Here is a 16,993-nt window from a genome sequence, read left to right on the forward strand (position 1 = left end):
GCCTCCCGAGTAGCTGGGGCTACAGGTGCGTGCCACCACGCCCAGTTAATGTTTTTTTTTTTTTGTATTTTAGTAGAGATGGGGTTTCACCATGTTGGCTAGAATGGCCTCGATCTCCTGACCTCGTAATCCGCCCCCCTCAGCCTCCCAAAGTGCTAGGATTACAGGCATGAGCCACCGAGCCCAGTCGAAGTTCTATATTTAGGAATGTTTCTTTAAAAGACAATGATCATTGATTCCCAGTCTAAGGGGCATCAGCACACAAACCTCCCCCTTCCATACCACACTTTCACACTCCTCTGAGTCATTCTTCAAGCAATTCAGTAACTTTCAGGAAAACTAGTTAAATATGTAGTTATTTTTCCCTGCCCCACTCCTGCAGTTCCACTGAGTTATCTATAAGGTAGCTGCATCCATGGGTCTGGAGATCAGGAAAAAAGTCAGAATGGAAAACTGTGGACATGGGAGTCATCTGCATTTTGATAAATGAAGTTATGGGGGTAGTCAAGGTTGTCCAGGAATAGGCTATAGATTGGAAGAGAGGAGGAAAAGAGGATCAGCAATGTTCAGGGGACAGCCAAAGGAGGCAGGTCCAGCAAAGGAGACTGAGGGGTGACTGAATGAATGCCAAGAAAGTGTGGGCTCATGAAAACCAAGGAAGGAGAGATTCATCAAGAAGGCAAGGGTCAAATACTGCAGAGACGTCAAGGTGAGGATCGAAAAGCTGATGGATTTGTCAATTATAAGCTTAATGGTGACTTCACAAAGGTGGATGGCTAAGGTAGGAACCTTAGCATGTACCAAGTGTGCAGGAGGATATGTGATAGAGAGAGCATGGGTCCAAGAGTCAGACAGACTAGGGTTTCAAATCCCAGCTCCACCATGTACTAGCAAGTTACTCAACATATCTGTGCCTCTGTTCATTTGTAAGTGGAGATAACAATAGTAAATACTTAATAAGGTTGTTGTGAGGCTTACATGAGCTTAATTGTGTAAACCACTTGGTACAGTGCCTAGCACACATGAGATGCCATGTTCTATCTATTGGCTCAGAGCAGGAATCATAAACCACTGAGGGTATCTCAGGCAGAAAGATAATCAGTTGTCTATAAAACCATTGGGCTACAGAAGTGGAAGTCGGGGGAAGTCAGGAGGCTGCCACTGGACTAATGGCTTCAAGGTCATATCATTACAGTTGTGATCCACATGTTAGGAGGCTGCTGCCACCACTACAGTCTCTCACTCACAAAGCTGTGAATAGACACACTGGAATGTGGAGTACAGAAGCCACAAACACATCTTTGGAATCGCCTGCTGGCCACCAAACCCCAAGAAGATAGCCTCTGCCCAACGTAAGCCTTCCAAATTTTGTTGGCAGAAGTGAACATGTATCTGAACTCACATTTTATCCAGAACCCTAGCTGCAAGGGAGTCTGGGAAATGGATTTTTCAGCCTTTATGTTTTTGGAAAGAAACAGAAAAGGGGTAGGAATGCATGTGGAGCAGCAGATAATTTCCACCTCATCAATCTTTAAGTGGAACGAATATTTTCATCCTGAGTGCTGACACCAGCATTCCAACTGTGGTCAAAATATAGGATTATCACTGATTGACAAAATCCTGCCAAATTCAAAGAGAAATCACGACAGGAATAAATATCAAGTGATAAGCTCGAGCAGGAAAATACATTTTTCTCTAATATTGAAGAGCAGATGGTGAGCAGGGATATAATTTATAGGTTTGGGCCAGAAGAAGAGAGGTAGAGAAGTTAAGGAAGGTTCGTCTCAGGGCATGTATTATCTCTGTAAAGTTGGGAGCAAATGTCATCTGCCCTGAGTGAAAAAGGTTGAGACTGGCTAGAGGGCTTGGTGAGAGCAGACTAGCTAATGAGGGAAATGGGAGAGGAAGCTGACACAGCACAAGAAATCTTTCTGCACACCGGCTAGCAAAAAAAGAAGCAAAAGACTTATTTTTATAAAGCACTGTTTATTTTTATGTATTGAAAATGTCCATTTTAAAAGTCTTCAAAATAAAAACAAGTTAGAAAATTTGAGCTTGTGTTAAGAAGGGGCAGGACAGAAAAGGAACTGAAAGGCCTCTACGGGCAGCAGTTTAATTACAGGGCAACAGGAACCCATTTATAGAGTATTGTAAACAACACAACTATGGCGACACTGCTCTCAGATTAACATGGCTTCATTTCCTTTATATTATTGTTTAGTGTGTAAGCATGGTTACCACTCTGCACAAGCTTCGTTATCCAGAGTACCGAGGGCCCCTCATCAGAAGGGCCAAGTCCCCAAAACATGCATATGTACTCATCACTGTAAAATGAAGACCTTTCAATATTTTCAGCAATCAACTAAAGTATTCCATAATCACAAAAATGTTTCCTATAGATGCAGCTTGCACATTTATTGCAAGCCATTGACTAACCACAGAATGGGCAGATGTGAAGATCTGTGTTGATGTTGTTATTGGTGGTGGTAGTACTGATGTTTTTAATTTTTAAGTGAAGGATGTTATATCTGAATGGCTGTGCTAAAAAACAGAGCAACAGCCATTCCTAGAAATTTCTTTACTCTTCAGATTCCAAACACGGCTGTGTGTGGTTGGCTGATGTTGGACTGCAAGAATAGTCCATTTCCTGTGGATGGTGTAATTTCTGCTGTGCAGCAAGCAGACAACAGCCCTGTACCACGTAGCTATGGGACCTTGAGACTCTCAGTACCAAAAATAAAAAGGGCTCCTCAGCAAGCTGGGGGTTTCAAACTTCAAGTTTTGTTTTTTCAGAGACAGAGGTGTCTCTCTGTTACCCAGGTTGGACTGCCGTGGTGTCATCATAGCTCACTGCAGCCTTGACCTCCTGGGCTCAAATGATCCTCCCACCTCAGCCTCCTGAGTAGCTGGGACCACAGGTGTGGGCCACCATGCCTGGCTTCAAGTTTGGTTTTTAAACAACATTTGCAAAACCCACATTTATAGGCATCCATCAAATATATTATAAAGGCAATTCTGATCAGCCCTTTGGCCTCAATTTCCAGTGACCTTCCCCATCTGGCCAAATTTCTCTTGTCTTTTGGGGAGGGAGGGGTGAGTGGCACTGAGCCTTAGGCCAACTTTCAACGGCGCTGAATTTGGATGTGTACTGTTCTGTGACTGTCTTCTAAACCTGGTTTCTCACGGTTCTAGTTTCTGGGATAAAGTGGATGGTGAGATTCAATGAGCAACTTGAGATAATCAGTCCCGAATAATCCAGCACACAGCTACTAGAGGGGCCCTTTTGTTCTGGATGTACAAATTGGACCAGAAGCATATTTCTGCAAATACTGCTTAGAGTCCCACCCAAAGAGGCCAATTAATATTACAACTTCTCACAGCATATATGAGAGAGTAATAAAGTGAATGAAAGCTGTCTACTAGGGCACAATATCTTCTTAATGCAGATTGTTTTGAAGGATAAAACGTCACAGTTTGAATATGTAACGTACATAAAGTAACTGCTCACAGTCTAACTACATTTTTTTAAAAAGTAAGCAAAGCACATATATACTAGTTTACACACCACTTGGTACGGTTGGCTAAAAGCACTGGGGAAATAGAAAACTTACACACTAGGCAGAAGGTGAGGGAAAGAAACCTATCATGCAATGGGAAAAGGCAGTCAACTCTGCTACTAAAAGGGAGGATTGTCCAGTAGAATTTGCTGATGGATTTGGTGTTGGTGTGGGTGACCAGAGCTTCTGCCCCCCTGAGTTACAATTTACACGACACAAAAGGAATAAAGGTACTACAGTTTTCTTGGTCTTATAGACAACATAGGGCAGTAATTTTAAAATCTGTGATTGAGGGGAGGCATGTGATGGTCTAAGGAAGGGCAGTTGGATCATTGGGCAGATGTGTTTGTCTTTCATCCTACTCAAGCCATAGTCTGGAAGATTTGCCTTCAGCAAATTAAGTACTAAGAGGCTTGCAGGTACAGGAAAGCACTGGGGGGAAAGTTGGGTTCACATTTAATAAGCCTTGGCCAGCTGTTGCAAGGGCAGCCAGCCCAAAGAATGTGACCTGAGGGCAATGGTTGTTGCAGAGGCACTGTGAACTGAAGGCAATCTGAAGACCTTTTAAGTAACTGGCCTGCATTCCCTTTCTCTTTCTTACTGAATGGAAAAGACTCTGGAGCCATTTCTACCACCACTTCCTGCTTTTTCACCTGTTGAAAAAAAAAATGAACAACCAACCAATAACCAAACAACAGCAAATGCCCAAGTGTGCACGTGCGTGCACACACACAGGCACACAGAGGGGAGAGAGAGAGAAGAGAGAGGGGGAGAGACAGAGACTCAAACACAAAACAAAAGCCAAAGAAGTGAGCAAACTGAGTCAAATCATTCAGCGGGCCATTTCAAGATGCCCTGAAGGCACACTCCGCCCGGTGGCACAGTGATGGTTATGGAAGAATTGAGGTCTTGCTACTGGACTCGGCTCGAATACACTCATCTGTTTGCTTCAAAAGCCTCCGCACCAGCTTTTCTAGGTCCCTTCTTGACTTCAATTCTTCTTCCAGGCATTGCTTCATTCTTTTATTTTCCTATGATGGGGAAAGATTTGTTGATTACCAAACAGAGGGGGGCCCTTCCAAGGGCCCCTCCTGCTCATCCTCGGGGCAGCTTTCATCACTGACTCTCTTTCTTTCCTCAACCTTCCCTCCTTCAGCATCTATGACAAAGCAGCCTGTCGATTCTCCTGCCTGTCTCTGGGAAACCTTTTGGATTCTTCTTCCCTGCCCTGATCCTCTTCTAATTTAACTCGCTTTTCACTTAGTGTCACTTCTGTTTCAACCCAAGTGTCTATTAAGGGGACGCCCAAATATCTCTGGTACTGACCTTGTCTCCTGAGAATCGGGTCCACAATCTCAACTGCCAGCCTGGTATTTCTTTTTATTATTATTATTATTATTATTTTATTTAAGAGATGGGTTCTCACTCTATCGCCAGGCTGGAGTGCAGTGACGTAATCATGGCTCACTGCAGCCTCAAACTCCCAGGCTTAAGTGATCCTCTCACGTACCTGAGATTACCTGGCAACAGCTTGGTATTTCCACCTAGATATGTCACAAGCACCTTAAACCTCATCAGGTCCTAAAGTGAACTCAGTATCTCTCTCAACACCCCAAACTTCTCCTCCTGTGATTACTGATCTCCATGAAGGGGCACCACCATATGCAACTAGACACCCTGTGAAGAAGCTTCATCTTTAATCCCTGGCTCTTTCTTAATCTCAAAATCATATTATCCTCGTCCATAGGTTCAAACTCTGCAATATGCCATCCTTTACATTCGTTTTCCTCCTCCCCAGCCTCATTACCCTGGTCTCTCTCCCCTCCCATCCATGCTTCACTCTGTCACCAGATACAGTCAGTCCTCATACACAAGGCACAGTGTGCATCACGGAGCACTGGACCACATCGGCAGAAAAGCCCACAAACCATGATGAATGGTTCTGTTTACACTTACACACTCATGAATGACTAGTCTTTTCTTAAAGTCTGTTTATGGATGTCAGAGAACAGAAAAGTTGTAACTAACTTTGGGACTCTATTGTGAACTACTACATAGAAATACAAGCAAGCCTTGGAAATTTAAATTCAAGGCTACATGATAAAATCAACAAAAGCTACCTTGATGACACAAGGAAAACAAAAATCCCCCCTCGCTACCTTGCTCCTAGGCCTTCCCTGAAAGCATGAGCAGTGTGAGGCAAGAAAAAGAGAATGGTTCTGTTACCCAAGAAAATGACTTTTATATTTTATTACCTGCTTCAGTTCTTTGACCTCGTCCTTCAAGGCGTAAACAGTATCAACAAGGCTCCTAGAACATAAAGATAAAATTCAGAGACAAATGGCTTGCACTGAGGTACTGTTAAAATACTTAACAATAAAAGCCACTTTATAAAAATACAGATCCTGAAAAACAGTAGACTTTCTAGCTGATTGGGAATGGTACTGCTCTAAATGGTTTCCATCTTCTTCACTTTGATGGAAGAACAACCACCACCACACATGCTTAGCTAAATGCAATGTCATTACACCTTTTCTATACTTCCCTCCTCCTTTTCTACTCACTTCCCAGCTTGGGTGAACAAAACACAAGAGACTAGGGCCCGTCACTAAGTTTTTCTTTTTCTAGCTTTGTTGAGGGATAATTGACAAAGCTGTACAATGTGATGTCTTGATATATGTATACATTGTGAAGTGGTTCCCATAATCAAGCTAATTAACATATCCATCTCCTCACATAGTTACGTTTTGTATGTGTGTGGTGGAAATCTACACTCTTAGCAAACTTCAAGTATACTCCATTATAAACTATGCACTCTTCTCTCCCTCGGTATCCATGGGGTATTGGTTCAAGGACCCCCATGGATACCAAAATCCACAGATGCTCAAGTCTTTAACATAAAATGGTATAGTATTTGCGTATAACCAGTGCACATCCTCCCATATACTTTAAATCATATCTAGATTACTTATCATACCTAATAAAATGTAAATCCTACGTAAATATTTGTTATACCATATTACTTAGGAAAAAACAATATGGTACAACACAGTGCATACATATATCAAGACATCACATTGTACACCTTTGTCAATTATCCCTCAACAAAGGCGGAAAAAGAAAAACTTTATTAGGTATGAAAAAAATCTGTACATGTTCAATACAGATGCAACCATCCATTTTTTTCTGAATATCTTTTTGATCTTGGGTTGGTTGAATCCACAGATGCAGAGCCCACGCATGCAGAGGGCCAACTGTAGTCAACATGCTGTACATTAGTTCTCCAGAACTTATTCATCCTGCATACCTGCGATTTGGTACCCTTTGACCAACATCTCCCCATTTCCCCTTTCCCCTCAGTCCCTAGAAACCACCATTCTGCTCTCTGTTTTTAGAAGTTCAATGTTTTCAATTCCTGTCATAAGGTTTTGATTTCTCTAGCTTTGGGGCAGGAATGAACATCACCTATCACATAATGAGAGGTATCACAAGATTGCCTAGTCTACAATATCTGTGCTATGACATTGCCCTTCTCAGTTCTCTGACTGCACATGACACAAAGTCAGAGGCATTCTTTCTGAATATCCCAACCATACATTACCCAAAAAAGTAAATTTTTGGTAATTACTGGGTTGCGGAACAGCCTTTTCCTCTCTGGGTCTCTCCCTGGACAAAGATTTTGGAGATCTAAGTTTTGGTTCTGATCCTGCCACTTACTAGTCCTCTGTTCTCCGGGAACCAGTTTCCTTCTCATCCTCTCTTGGTCTTAGTTTCTTTACATGTAAAATGGGGATAATAGCACATTTTCTGAAAACCTCACAAAGTTGTAAAAATGAATATAGTTATAATAAGAATTAACTACCATTATTTATTGAGTGCTAGCCCTTATACTTATTTCACTTAACCTCACAGCAACTCTGAAAGCATTACCGTCATCCTTATTTTACAGATGAGGAAACTGAGGCACAGAGAGGTGAAGCAACTTGCCCCAGGTCACACAGCTAATGAGTAGCAGAAGTGGGAGCTGAACCACACTGTTTTTTGCTTGAGCCCAAGTACTTAACCATTTTGCTGTATCACTTCACACACCAGATGTAAAATGCATTGACAATGCCAACCACCTTGAAATATGCTGTCCTATGCAAATTTAGGCCTGACTTCAGAAATGACTCAAGTTTAGACAAATGAATTATTTGGCTACTTTGTGTTAATTTTATGAGCCAGAAGGTACTTAACCTGATTTTCCCCCATTAGGTCACCCACACTACTGTGTAAAGGTAAGTCAGAGACATAATTTCCCTGAACTTCCTGTACCTCAGTTTCTTTATCTGTGAAAGTGGTGAGAGTAATGTTTATCTAACCGGATTGCTGTAGGATTTTAAATGATGTCAAATATCTGAAAGCACAGCTTCTGACTCAAAACATGTGAGCGGCATCTCTCCGGGCAAGGAAATTGGTTCTGTGGCTGGAATTCCCAGCCACTTCCTAAACCCATCCAGGGCATTGATGTTCCCATGTGGTCAGAAGCAGATTACTGGATGGGGAGCTGGCTGCAGGGGCAGCTGCCAGCTGGAGCTGCCTTGGAGGGCTCTGTCACCTCTGCCTTTCCTTCCTCTTTCCTTTTGTTAGTGGGCAGCCCTCTAAAGTCTCCCAAATGCATGCACAGCAAAGCAGGCCGCGTTCCCAGATAAGGGGGAGTTGTCCCTCATCATAGACTCTCCAGGAGCCCCCTGTCCTACCAGACCTTCTTGCCAGCCCCAAGAGAAACTAGGCAAGGTTTTGCCTGCTCTACTCACTTTTCTTCCATGATGGTCTGGCCGTTGCTTCTGGTTTCTTCAATGATGAGTTTCTCTTCCTCAGGGAGTAGGACTTGTGGAATGGAATCTTTTCGAGTACCTACAAACAAGGGTTGCAAGAGGGAGGAGGAGGGAGAGTTACTAGTGAAGAGTAGAAATAGTGGGTGTTAGTTCTTTTCCACTATTGTTACAGAAGGGTCTTTGTTCATAGCATGTTGCCACATTACACCCAGAGGACAGTCACCCATCATTTGCTGACTAAATTTTCCTGACATGAGAAATTCTAAATGGCCAAATACACTGATTCAATCTTCCCGAGGTGGGAAGCATTTTGTATTCAGAAAAATAATGCAAAAGAGCCCCTGTAATACCTGTCCACAACCAAGACCTACATTCTTTCCTGTTTTGCCTCCTCCAGAGCAAAGAGCTGACCAGTGATCACTCTTCCCTGCAAATCTCCAGGGAAGGACACACTACATCCTATGCTATGGTGTTCTGTCATTGTAGCAAAAGGTTGGCAGTAGCACTGCACTGAAACACAATGTGCTTAAAGGGCTTCAGAAGCATCAGCACCCCCATTTGTTCTCTTTACAGTCTTATAGGGTAAGGTAGGTATGTCTCCTAAGACCATTTTCATCAAGGGTGGAGTGAGGTTTGGAGATTATCACATCATCAGCAAAGATGTAGGTGTCCTCTGCCCAGAATGTCTCTAGGCTCTGGGACAGAAGAGGTGACAGAACAGGCATGGGGGCCCAACCAAACAGCTCTCCTGCACCTCCCTCACTCTGGATCCTTCCTCTCAGAGCTCAAGTGCTTAATCTTGGGTCTCCCTGAGCCACTGGCTTCCTCTCTTCTAGGCCAAGTTCCTTCAGAGGTGTGCACACTCACTGCCTTCACTTGACCACCTCCCCTTTCTTGAGGTGAGATGTGTCTCTGCCTTCCCCAGGGCCTAGCACTTTGTAGGTGCTTAATACAGGTGGCCCCCCATATCCGCATGTTTCACATCTGTGGATTCAACCAACCGTGCATTGAAAATGTTCAGAAAAAATAAAAAACAATACAAATTTAAAACCCAATGCAGTATAACAACTATTTACACAGCATTTACATTTATTAGGTATGATAAGCAATCTAGAGATGATTTAAAGTATATGGGAAGATATATGGAGGTGATAAGCAAATGCTCCACCATTTTACATCAGGGACTTGAGTATCGTCAGATTTTGTTATCTCTGGGGGTCCTGGAGCCAATCCCCTGCAGATACCAAGGGACGAATATAAGTGGAAAGCAAACTGACTGAATGACTGGCTGAATGCAGTAAGAGCCGAGGTCAGTCAGTTCTAGAGAAACAGGGCTTCTGGTTAGAGAGGGATAGAGGATAGGAGGTCACCACGATGCTAAATGATCTGCTGTGTGACAAGCACAGTGCCAGACATCTTCCACATGTAAAAGGTTGGGTAGGGAGCAAGGGTGAAGACGTGTCTTTTTAAGCCAGAATATCTGGCTGCACTTCCCAGCTGCAGACCCATCCACTCTGTCAAATATAAAAATAGGTGGTGCGGGAGGAGATGAGGTCAGATTTTGTAGAAGGGATGCTTCTGGTATCTCTTTGTCCCCCTCTCTTCTCTAGTTCTCAAAACTAAAACTGCCCTCACTTTCCTCTCCTGGCTCCTTGAAACATGTTATCAGAGCTATGCATGCCCAAAGCCACAGCCAGGTTTTCTCTGTGAAGCAGAGTGTGACAGTCCTCTCTTCATGGCCAAATGTGTCAACTTTCACATTGAATCATTGAATGCTTTCTCTCTCTCTCTCTCTCTCTCTCTCTCCCTCTCTCGCTCTCTTTTATTTATTTATTTTTGATGGTGTCTCACTCTGTCACCCAGGCTGGAGTGCAGTGGTGCAATCTTGGCTCACTGCAACCTCCGCCTCCCAGGTTCAAGAGATTCTCCTGCCTCAGCCTCCCAAGTAGCTGGGACTACAGGTGTGCGCCATCACACCTGGCTAACTTTTGTGTTTTTAGTAGAGACAGGGTTTTGCCATATTGCCCAGGCTGGTCTTGAACTCCTGGCCTCAAGGGATCTGCCTGCTTTGGCCTCCCAAAGTGCTGGATTACAGGCGTGAACCATCGTGCCCAGTAGAATGCTTCTTTTATGTCAGCCTTAGAGATGCATTACTTTGAAAGAATATGTCAAGGCACCTAAGAAATCCCCTCCCACATTCAAATGATTGGTCACTGGATGTCCAAAATGGAGTACTACGGAGTATTCATTTCTTATGCAGGTGCAAAAACCTCACAAAAGGTATTCTGAATGTCTATAATAATGGGAGACAAAAGACATAATCGAAGTGACCTGTCTTTTAAAAAGCATAAAGATGAATCAGAAAATATTATCTCGCTTTCAGTTTGTAACCTGAAAGTTGTTTGGGGAAATACCCTAACCTAATAGCTCCCTGATCAATTTTATACATTTTGGACAACCTCTGCTAAGCAGCTACCTTTCCAGATTTTCAGAGCAACTTTGAAACTTGAGTTTGGTGAAGCATTGTTCGTTTAAATATGCAGCTGATCAAAGATAGTATTTTGACTTCCTTTCCAAATCTGCCTATAAGAAGAGATTAGCATCAGTTCACAGACACAGGAACTCTCTGGGCCCTTTAATTCCTAACTAGTGTTGGTGAAGGTATCTGTGTACTTCAAAGGAGAACAACTTTTAAAAAAAATTTTCACTTCTATCACCTCCAACTCTTTTACTCTTGCATCTCTCTTTCTGGGTGAAAAACAACAGTGGGTAAACAAACCGCTTGGTAGCTAAAACCACCTTATCTGAAAGATGCAGTCCTGCACCACTCCTCTGCACCAAGTCACCTGCTTTCCACACCCTGCAACCCGTCCGGGTTGCTTTTCTCTTTTTCTAAAAGACACTAAACAGTAAAAAAGAAACGTCACTCACTAGAGAAAGTAGTTTGGGGGAACCTACTTGAGCCATGGCCTTGTTGAAAATTTGCGCTGGTGCAGTAGGCTTCGATCACTTTAAGGATTTGAGCATCCTCTTCCAGAGCAGCTGTACCTGTGAAATTTAATTCATCATGACTTTTCATAGATATATGCTTTTGGACCCTCAAAATGATGCAGCACACTCCACTGCCTGGGACTGGCTTCTCTGATCAGTAGAGTTTGTGAAAGGCAGGAGAAAGAGCTGTCCAACACTGGTGATGGAGAAGAGCAACATGGAGCTTTGGAGTCAGCCTCAGTGAGCACAGCTTAGTGGAGGGCCTACTCCTGAAGCCCAGAGCTCTACACTGGGACCGGGGTGGGGGGGCAGTGTTTTGTCAGTGGTCTCAGTGAGGCCAAAATCACAGCACTGAGCTTGTTGCTAGCTTAGCTCCCATTGATATACCCCAGCCTTCCTCTCCTTTAAATGTCAAGGCTCACCTTTAGGAAGCTTTGCCTCATTAACCCCACCCAATTTTCTTTTTTTTTTTTTTTTGAGATGGAGTCTTGCACTCTTGCCCAAGCTGGAGTGCAGTGGCACGATCTCGGCTCACTGCAAGCTCCGCCTCCCAGGTTCACGCCATTCTCCTGCCTCAGCCTCCCAAGTTGCTGGGACTACAGGCACCCGCCACCACGGCCAGCTAATTTTTTTTGTATTTTTTTTAGTAGAGATGGGGTTTCACCATGTTAGCCAGGATGGTCTCGATCTCCTGACCTTGTGATCCGCCCGCCTCAGCCTCCCAAAGTGCTGAGATTACAGGCGTGAGCCACCGCACCTGGCCAACCCCACCCAATTTTCTAGCCAGTCAGCATAGTCACTCATTTTCCCTTCTCCCTTCTCCTCTACTCCAAACTCATTCTTGCAATGGCTGGATGGCAGCACCCTGTGAACATGCCAATGTGCATAACCAGGTGTGGGGTGGGGGGTGGGGCATGCCAAAGCTGAAGTGGAGCAAATATTTATCCAAACTATATTCCCAGCTGATACACACAATTCTGTCACCTCGTTGTGAGACATCACTTACTCCTTCACATGTGTCCCAAAGTACCTTGTGTCCCAAAGTACCTTGTTCACAGCCTTATAGCCAAATATGCCCATATCGACTGGCTGACTGACTTTGCAGTCTGTCTCCAAATGAAACCATGTTTCTAGATGTGGGCAGGCTGATTCCCTGAGTAACTGAGAGCATCACTGAGCATGGGACTTCTGGAAGGACTTCAGCCTTCGGATCTATTTAGTCTATCTCCCTGCAGAAAAATATCTCAAGTATCAGAAACTAAGAGGGAAAAAATGTATCCATAGGAAATGGGTCCCTTTAGAGGTTCTAAACCAGGTGAGGCAAAATACTCAACACAAAAATGATACAGATGACATCTGCCTAAGATGACATGAAGTGCAGCCGTAAGAAGCTTATTCAAATGTTTAAGAAGTGACCAAAGCTTTCCATGCATTCTTCTTTATATGTAAAAGACGATGTCAAGAAAAAATTGCTCCAATCATCTGCTTTCAAATAAATCCTCACATAAAAGAAGAGTCTCATGTTAATTTATCCATAAACAACTTTCAGAAAGTACAAAACACATACTTTTCCTAATCACATATTCCTCCTCCGATGGTTTTCTCTCAGTCTTCCTTTTATGAAGAAATTTCTTCATCGTTTTAGGGCTTTTACTAGACTCCTGTGAGGACAGAGGTTTCTTAATGAATTAAAATTCTCCCTCAAAAACAAAAGTAAAAGCATGAATGAAACTAAGTAGAATTCCTCTCTCTTATTTTGACAGTCTCAGTTAGGAGTACATCAATGTTTAATTCTATGCACAATTAAAATGGTTCCAATAAACTCTAAAAGGTTAAATAAAACAGAGGCAATGACATTATCCTCTCAATTTGCACAGAGGTGGGACTAAGAGTGGAGTGTGCCTACTGAAGATGTGGCAGATTCTCCAGGAGGCAAAATGGCTTTAGGGAACCATCTGCAGAGAAAGTAAGTGATGTCAACCCTAAAAACGTAACAGTATTCCTAATTTGGTTTACGTTCCCCACTGATACAGTTTTAGGGGAACTAAATAACCACTGTAACCACTAATGTAGTATTGATCACTTTTCAAAGAGCTTCAAAGCTATTTAAATAATTCTGCCTTAGAAACAGTCCCACAAATAAGAATATAATTTCCATTTGTGAGACAGGAAAATTAAGGCAGAGAGACTAAGCCATTTTTCCGCAGTCAGAGAGAAGAACCAAATGAAGGATTTCCTAAAAAATAATTTTGGGTTAGAAGTAACACACCCACAGCCAAACTTAACTATCCATATATAAAGCCATGTATTTAACTAGTAGACAAAATAAATGTGTTGAATTTGTTTTTGCCACATGAGTAACCAGCAGGTCAAAAAAATACTCATTGTCAATATCCTTAATCCTTAATCCAGTAATCTGTAAACAGATTAGAACCTTAGACTTAGGAAAAAACTCTCATGATCACCTTATCCCAATTTTCCAAGAAATGTGTATACATGGAGCATGGATATTAATTATTAATAGTACCTTAAAAATATAGGAAACAAATCATTTAATTTATTTCACTTAGCCACAGTACTTACACTTGAAAACAAGACAGATATGAAAAACTCTCACATGACAAAAATAACAGGAAAAAACAGAATTTAAAAAAAACAGGAAAATGGGCATTTTAGGGCATTATGACATTTTTATATGTATTTCACACAAGCCTGCTTTTTGAACAAAGTACTTACATGTCAAAATTGCATCTTCATATTTTAGCCACCAATTATAACAAGGGACAAAACAAGCATAAGGGAAAGCTTCATTCATCAAAGGTTACAGCACAGCATTATGATGTCACTGTAAGCCAAAGATATTGTACTACCCTTACCTTTAAGATATAAGACATCCTCTAAAATGAATATGTAAAGAAAGAGAAGATGAGCGTGAGAGGTCGATGGTTATAATGACCAAATCCACTTATCAATAATTCTAAAACAACATTTGAAATGTTAGTGTTATCATAAATTACACAGAGGGAATATAATCACATTTCCCACATTAGTTTCAGATGCAATATTATCATGCAAAAGCCCGAGGAATACAGTTCTGTGCAGAATAATAAATGCTGAAAACAACTGAAATACGTACTATCTAGTAGGAATATATTAATAACTCTCTTCCCCCAGCAGAAACGAAGTGATCATGCCTTAGTTTTAATAGATTAGTTTTGTGAAGGATTAAGTCAACTTTACTCTTCAAAGCTCACCCTTAATTTGAACTTAGTAACTGATAATTACAAAATATCCATCATTAAAAAGGGGGCCTAGGTAACTACGAAGTGGCACTCCTGGTTTACATATTTAAAGAAGAAAATTGGATGATTGCAAGAATTGCAGGTAAATTTCCAAAGCAAATCTGTGGGACTGCTTCCTGACCAAATTCTAAATAGAGTTATATAACAAAGATTCAGTTCGAGGGTTGTTTGTCCTATCATGTCAAGTTGAAAGGATCAAAAAATCCTCCAGTGTCCAAATATTGTCCTATTTTTACTGCACTTAGAGTTGGTAGCAACAATTAATCGAAACAAAAGCATGGTGGTTTCAATCAAAACACTCAAAATTGAGCTAAGTCTGCATCACTCATCAAAACACACGTTTGATATAGAAATATATGCCGCCTTTGCCCCATAATTCTAAGACTCATCTCAACTGTCACAAACTTAATCTTCACTCAACAAGACCAATTTAAAGAACAGTTACTAATAAATGAGCATCATTTCTGAAATCTGAAATGATTTGAGACAGGTTAGGGATAAAGCCACTGTTTGGATGGAAAAGTAATACTCCACACAGTTACAGAAGCTAGTGAGTGACACTTCCTGACTGCAACTTCGAGAGAAAAAAAAATACACAAAACCTTTAAATCCCCACACTACCCAAATATCAAATGGCCTTTAAGGTTGTCTCTGAGAAGCCTCTTTTTAAAAGACACTCCTTTCATCAAATTCTTTTCTCATTCCAATTGCAGCAAATATCGCTTTTATAGTTTGGACTCATAGCTTGGTCCCATAACACTTTACTAATTTGGTTCAAATTGATCAAAATGATCCCAAATGCTGAATTAGGTCTGCTTCACTGGCAACTCAACTACAATGAAGTGGCTCTTGTTTGAGATTTGTGTGCGTTATTAACAAATCTAAAGGATTATCATAATAATCATTAAGGTAAACCAGAGGCACTTCAGGAGGAGACTGGGAACACTCAGGCAGTGCACATAGATCCTGTAGATATTCAGTACATATTTACAGATGGACAATGGGAAATGGAAAATTAAGAAATCAAACAAATCACTGAGTCTGGCAATTCAAGACTGACTCACATATACCATCTATCTTAAATTCTAGCACATTCCCACAGAACTATTTGTAATAAGCTATGAAATTAACTTGTCAGAAGCATTTTATACCATAGGTAGCAAAATTACCTCTTTATAACCTAGTGCTGCTGATGGTCTAAGTGGAGGTGCAGGTCGTAGACAACTTAAACTCCACGGTTTTATAATTTGAGGAGGCTCCAAGGGTCCTCGGGGCTGTCCGGTAGAGCTAAAAGACTGGGAAAATGTCTGATGAGATGTTGGCAATCTGCCGTCTGAACCCGACCTTGTGCCACACAGTGAGAGAACAACAATAGCTTCATTGGATTAGCAAAGACAGCCATAGAAAGGGATAGATGGAAAAACAAAAGTCTCCAGTTTGAGAACTGGCTCTTTCCAGTCCAGATTATCGGGTCTCTAAGAAACAGCACAAAATTGACTCAACATTCCATGATCCTGTCCTCTCTTTCTCATCTGGAATTTAATTAATTTAATTTTCTTTCCTCTGTAAGGAAGGAAAATGGAGTAGCAGTCAACATTTGAGTTCAGTGATATGTCTGGCACTCTAGTAGGTGCTTAAGTAGGTTATTTCATGAGAACAACCTAAGACATAGACTCAGTCAAGGGAAGTAACTAACTAGTAATTGGCAAAGCCAAGATTTGAACCCAGATCTGAAGCCAAAGCCCATATTCTTCCAACCACAACACACAGTCCTCAAAACTGGAATTTTGTCATCATAGGTTTGTATGTTAACCAACAACACAGCATATCTTCCATCTCACTCAGCAAGTACAGTAAAATCTCATCAATTCAAATTCCAAAGTCTAAATTTGTGATAACTCAGAAGGAGACAATGCTAAAAGTTTACCTTTGAAGAAGGTTACTGAGCAAATGTGAGAGCATGAGTGAGATGACATGGAGATGTTTAAGTACTTAAGGAGGTAAACTATTTGTTTCAACTTAGCCCACTGTTAGTAGGAGAATAACCATTGCTCATGGAAATAAGCTTTGCTTATCGTTAAAATATTTTAGCAGGACTTCTGGTTAGAAATACTTTGCTAGCAGTTAGTTGAGGTATCTGAATACTGTCAAACAGAACTGCACACTCTAAGTAAACCTTTTCATTAATTTGGATGGGCCTCATAATGAGAAATCAGAATGAGTGAGGTTTAACTGTACTTCAAAATCTACAAATATAGGCTGCCCAAAAGACTAAGGGTGTGCTCGCTGCTTCTTGTAAGTAAGTCTCCAGCAGGCAGGAGTTGAC

The 16,993-nt window shown here is 41.7% G+C and overlaps 1 protein-coding gene across 6 annotated transcripts in view; it reads right to left on the bottom strand.

The window, feature by feature from the left end:
• Nucleotides 1–1,969: 1,969 nt before the first annotated feature.
• Nucleotides 1,970–16,993, bottom strand: part of ARHGEF6 (Rac/Cdc42 guanine nucleotide exchange factor 6) — a 118,387-nt gene continuing 103,363 nt past the window's right edge. For 4 of the 6 annotated variants that reach the window (XM_054471904.1, XM_054471902.2, XM_063660755.1 and 1 more), the window contains 7 exons: nt 15,837–15,962; nt 14,242–14,262; nt 12,933–13,026; nt 11,333–11,422; nt 8,354–8,453; nt 5,813–5,867; nt 1,970–4,588 (listed from right to left, as the gene is read on the bottom strand). In XM_054471904.1, the coding sequence (XP_054327879.1) occupies nt 4,448–4,588; nt 5,813–5,867; nt 8,354–8,453; nt 11,333–11,422; nt 12,933–13,026; nt 14,242–14,262; nt 15,837–15,962 (627 nt within the window). In that variant the 3' untranslated portion in view covers nt 1,970–4,447. The remainder of the gene's footprint in view (nt 4,589–5,812; nt 5,868–8,353; nt 8,454–11,332; nt 11,423–12,932; nt 13,027–14,241; nt 14,263–15,836; nt 15,963–16,993) is intronic. The other 2 variants (XM_063660754.1, XM_063660757.1) reach the window with 1 other exon arrangement.

The sequence above is a fragment of the Pongo pygmaeus genome, chromosome X (genome assembly GCF_028885625.2).
Source record: "Pongo pygmaeus isolate AG05252 chromosome X, NHGRI_mPonPyg2-v2.0_pri, whole genome shotgun sequence".
NCBI lineage: Eukaryota > Metazoa > Chordata > Mammalia > Primates > Hominidae > Pongo > Pongo pygmaeus.